This window comes from Leuresthes tenuis, unplaced genomic scaffold (genome assembly GCF_036924035.1).
Source record: "Leuresthes tenuis unplaced genomic scaffold, fLeuTen1.0.hap1 SCAF_3, whole genome shotgun sequence".
NCBI lineage: Eukaryota > Metazoa > Chordata > Actinopteri > Atheriniformes > Atherinopsidae > Leuresthes > Leuresthes tenuis.
Genome location: NW_027325357.1, coordinates 20029480 through 20034499, shown reverse-complemented (window position 1 = coordinate 20034499; position 5020 = coordinate 20029480). Strand labels below are relative to the sequence as shown.

The following is a 5020-nucleotide window of genomic DNA, read 5'->3' as shown; positions in this document are numbered from 1 at the left end:
TCATAACGGGTGTTACTGAACTCTTTTTAGGCATTCTGTTTCCTTTTTCTCATGGCTATTTATGAAACGCCGCAGAGGAAAATGGCTTCGAATGTTGTTATTATTGTTATTATTTCTGATAGAGAAAATGTGTTGTATTATCAGTTCACCACATCTTCAACAGAAGCAGCACAAATCCCCATCCACGCTTTAGGTGTTAGAGATAGTAAGGTTTGCAACTTTAAAGAATTACTGCTTTTGTAAAGATTCATCCCTGCTTGGGTCCATTCGAACTCGAACCACAGCACTTACAGGTGACATGCTATGCCCTTTTTAGCAATTTGACACAATTTTGTGAGGTCTTATTAAGATGTATGAGACAGGCTTTGGTCAGAGCACCCGTTGGTTTAAGCACACGCCTCTTGTCTTTTCCTTGTTTTGACCCCCTCTTTTTCAACAGACTGTATTTGGGGTGAAGTCTCATCAAGAGCCTAACCCCACCCTTTTTTATCATTTAAACTAACATCTTATTCAGAAACATGTCATGTTAACACACTAAGAGCGGTTAAAGGCGTTCATCGTAGCAAAGAGAGTGAGGAGAGGGCCGGCGTTGTGCCGAAAACACACCTTATCCACACAGCTGCAGGCTGTCCGATTTACAGAACGTAACCGTTCAGCTACAAAGAATCAGCAAAGTAATGGTGCAACAATAATCTTACAACAAGTAACAGCAAAGGCTTTTCAGAAGTTGGTGTTCTTCATCTACTTCATCTTCGTCAGGCACTGACTTGGCACTGATCCCTCTTTGTGGCTCAGTTTCATCTATTAAGCGTTGAGCTGGACCAAGTTGTTGAAACAGTGCGATGAAAAGCGGTCGCTGCACGTTCACAGTCTTGAACTAACTCTTGCTGGAACATTACCCACAAAAATTGTTTATCCACTGGGCTCTTATGTCCCCTGAGGCTGCTGGTAGATGTCAGATGCGTGCTCCTCAGTGCAACAGAACATTTCCATGCAATGCTGCCTTCAAGCTGGTCTAGCTGGATGGATGTGAGTGGGCAGGGCTCAGAGGTCCAGGCTTAGCAGAGGAGGTGGAGTGAATTTAAGGACTGAAGTACTTTTCCTATGGAAATCGGATTGCCTCCTTCTATGAGGGCTTTTACACTTGCTGGTGACTTCAGACACCCTAATATATGCTCCCAAGAACAAAGAAAAGTGTTTTTTTTTTCCATTAAAGGTCCATTAAATGTGTTTTTTTTTTACATACACACAGGTACTCTTGTACAAATCCTTCCTCAGTAATAGAGAGGTGAACGAATGTTAACATGTTAAGACACAAGGTATTTTCTTCTAAACTAGAAGAGATGACTGTATTATTCCTGGGTGCACAAACGTGACCTAAGTGATTGCATCCTTACAAGTGTCTCCAACAGAGAAGGCAGAGACGAGGAAAACTGCTTCACGGTGCTCTCAATGACGTTCAACAGTAGCATTCAAGCAAAGTCTTGTCTCTAGTTTTTTCATCCTGCCTTGAAACCATTGCTGTCTGAACAAACATACACTCATTCCATAACAGTCAGATATGATCTTAATCTGTTCACGCACAAGCGATACAAACCGTTAACACCTGCATTAAGAGACTGCGATCTTAAAGCTTATCTAAGACTTTGTAAAGGTTTAAACAAGCACCGGTCAACATTATCCATCCATCCACAAGGAAACTGCTATGATCACTGGTCAAAATAAGAGTAATGCTCTGCCGGGCAGTTGTTTTGAATGATATCATTTCAAGCGTACTGTCATTGATGGAATGATACTATTCAAATCAGCCCACACTGACTAAGCAAGTGACTAATTAAATGACTTAGAGTAGTTTCAGTGCAAAAGCCAGAGTCAAATCAAGAATTGGCAAAGTCAGGGGCCTTCAGACACTGTCAGAGTGATGCACGTATGTATATTGAAATGCTTCAATAGGATGCAGAGCACGTTTGAGTGCTTATGCTATGGTTATGAGGTGTAGCTGCTGAAACTGTTGCCCAAACTGCAGTTGTCCTCCTCCGTCTCTGTCACCGAGATGACAGCAAAGCATAAAAACAAACAGCTTTGCATGTTTTAGTGCAGCGCTGCTTTGTTTAACCCTTTGTTCTGTTTAATATGTGTATCTGTGTGTGACTAAGTGAGACTGTTTTCGCATGCATGCGTTTTTCTGCAAGAGTGCACATGGCATGAGTGTGAGGCTGGCTAGTTACAATTACGGTAAGTTAAGACAAAGCAGAGTTGTTGCTGGTAAGTGATGTATATGGGTCACGTTTGAGGTTAGTGCATCGGTTTGTTGAGTTTACACTATGGTTTAGCATGTACGTATACGGCATGTACGTGCATGGAAGTGCAGCAGGATGTGATTCAGTATATGTTCAGTTCTTAGCCTGTTTCCCATACTGTCACATGACATCGTTTTGTTGAAAAAAGCGAGCAGGCATACTTCCTCTCATTTAGGTCTTTATTTGTACAAAAAAAGTAGAAAAGTAGTCACAATAAATACAAAAATACATTAAACAATATAAAGTGATGGGAATAAATATCACAGTTTAAAAGACAATTTTACCCATTTAAGTTTTTGTGTACAACACAATATGGTCCTAAAACAGAAACTTGTCCTCAGGACAAAAACACAAAATCTCAAAGTCTTTCAGCAAGAAAGACCAAAGTTCAGCAGGCACATCATGACAGTCATCAAGTAAAGCATTGGATGCAAACAAGTCTAAAAGTTAGACAGTGTTCTTCTTCCCCGCCATGAAAGTCTTATCCGGGTTAGACTCAGCAGGTCTTCAAACAGAGGCCCCAGGGTTTCTGTTCCGTTTAGATGCCAGATATGTCTCAATGTAGTTGAACAACATGTCGAGCTCCCCCATGGCCTTAAACAGACCTTTGCTCTCCATCTGCAAACAAAGATGTGGATCGTTCATTTCAACTGATCTGGCACAGTGCAGATATGCAACAAGTATTTTGTATATTTCTATTACAATAATTAGAATAAGGACAAGATATAGTTTTTATCTTGTGATGTCAACACTCACCTGTGTGTACGTAGCATTTAGGTTTTTGATGTCAAACTGTTTCTTGCAGGAGAAGTAGTGTCTCTGTAAGAAGAAAGAAAGAGAGATTATAACGTTTTGCAGAGTCCTGACTTGAATGAATCCTCTTGGATCTCTTCTCGGGTTAATTTAGATGTCTATAAAGATTTGGTTGATGAGGATTTAGTGATGCCCAATCATGAGAATTACGGTGCATATGCTGTAAACCAGCAGTAAAATTCAAGCAAGGAAGAATCCACTTCTCCCTGTTTGCAAGAAGTGGATGGCACGCTACTGCAGCTCAGGAACGAACTAATGAAATATTATCACCTCTTCCGATCTCTTTAGCTGATGGCAAAATATCTCTACAATTTATTTTGAAGTCTAAAAGCAAGAAAATGGCTTTAATGGTCTGAAAGTGAAATATTAAGTGTCGGAAGACTAGATGTGCATTTTAAGACGTGTCCGAATGTAACTTTTCAGTTGTGTCCTGACAAACCAACCAGAAAATAATCGGCATTGTAAGAGCATCCATTCTAATAATAGTGAGGGGATAAAAGCCGCTGCAGTGAATTAGCAGCATGTTAACTGTCCCGTGAGAGTTATGTCAGCTACTCACACATTTGGTGACATCACTCTTGAGCCCGTCGAAAATCTGCAGTATCGACTCCACGTGAGGCTTTAAGTTCTTGGTGTCCTCAGTCACCTCGGACACGGCCGTCGGCAGCACCGTCCTCAGATAAAAGTCCAATATGCTGTCCATGGCATGGCAGGCAAACGGGCTCTGAGGAGGGGAGCGGAACAGCAGACTGCTTTCATTGATGATGCCTTTTAACTCTTTCCTGGTGCGCAAGATGCTGTAGCTACTTGTGAGTACTCGCAGGCTCTCTGTATTTCCTGGTTACGTCGGAGAGCATTCTGGTGAAACCTACCTTAAAAGAGTCCTCCACGGTTTGGTCCAGCAGCGCTGTGTCTAAGTCATCGTTTGCCTCCTGCAAAGAGATGGAAAAAAAAGTGTGCAGTGAGAGGGTCTGCAGCCGCAGAGGCAAGGAAGTGCAGCATCACTTGGTGAGTTGTGGGGTCTTTTCAAGTGATGCTGCGTTGTCACTGCAGAGCAAATGCTTTTACTCACGTAGAAGTCTCTGATCCGTGAGTAGTCCTCCCTGAGCTTCCTCAGCCTGACAGGAAAGGTCTCCACGAAACGACAGCACTGGTTGTTGCACACAGGACTGCTCCAGGAGGCGCTGAAGAAGGACAGGAGAACCACGACGAGCAGGAGGAGAGATCGAGGAGTCATGCTGCAAGGCAGGTTGCTGAAGTCTTCTGGCTGGAGAGAGGAGAAGAGTGGGCCCTCGGGACTGAAGATGCTGCAGTGGACGTAGAAGAGGCTCTCTGGCTTCTGAGAGGAGAATTAGTCCTTGCAGGTTTTTGCTGGAAAGCTCAGAAGTGGATATTTTGGGGCTCATTCTTCTCTTAATTTATAGCCAAAATTAGGACAGACATGTGAGGGAGGAGACTTACTGGAAGGGAAACAGTTAACATGCTTCAATCATGGTGGGGATTTTTTTTTTAATTCATGTATTACATATGGCCTGCCCCACCCATGAGGCTTGTACTATTGATAGATCTAAAGGAAATATCTGATGACTATGGAAATTTGATGTGGAATCCTTTTCAGTCATCAGTATTTCAGATTATATTTAATCTGTAGAATATTTAACACAACATTACCAAAGAAAAAATATCACAAAAGTATAACAATGATGATGATAATATGATCATTATTATTAATAATTATATTAATAATAATGATCATATTATCATCATCATTGTTATACTTTGTTATACTATTATTGATAATAATAATAGAGTGCGAAAGTAGTAGCATATATACTGGTATGGATACAAATTCCACTAGAATACAAACTTAGAACTGATTCTCAAGTGTAAAATAGTGTTTTAAACCG

The 5020-nt window shown here is 41.4% G+C and overlaps 1 protein-coding gene across 1 annotated transcript; it reads right to left on the bottom strand.

Moving 5' to 3' along the window:
- Positions 1 to 2566: 2566 nt before the first annotated feature.
- Positions 2567 to 4697, bottom strand: il10 (interleukin 10). The gene is made up of 5 exons (XM_072383179.1): positions 4186 to 4697; positions 3986 to 4045; positions 3673 to 3837; positions 3057 to 3119; positions 2567 to 2918 (listed from the first exon to the last, which is right to left on the bottom strand). The coding sequence occupies exons 1-5, from the start codon at positions 4348 to 4350 to the stop codon at positions 2808 to 2810; spliced, it is 564 nt and encodes a 187-aa protein (XP_072239280.1). The 5' UTR covers positions 4351 to 4697; the 3' UTR covers positions 2567 to 2807.
- Between the last annotated feature and the right edge of the window lie 323 nt (positions 4698 to 5020).

Excerpts from the sequence above, each read along its gene's own strand:
- il10 (XM_072383179.1), bottom strand. The coding sequence starts at position 4,350 with ATGACTCCTCGATCTCTCCTCCTGCTCGTCGTGGTTCTCCTGTCCTTC. Across the intron at positions 3,838-3,985 it reads CCGTGGAGGACTCTTTTAAG|AGCCCGTTTGCCTGCCATGC; the intron begins GTAGGTTTCACC and ends TCCCCTCCTCAG. Across the intron at positions 3,120-3,672 it reads AGAGTGATGTCACCAAATGT|AGACACTACTTCTCCTGCAA; the intron begins GTGAGTAGCTGA and ends TTCTTCTTACAG.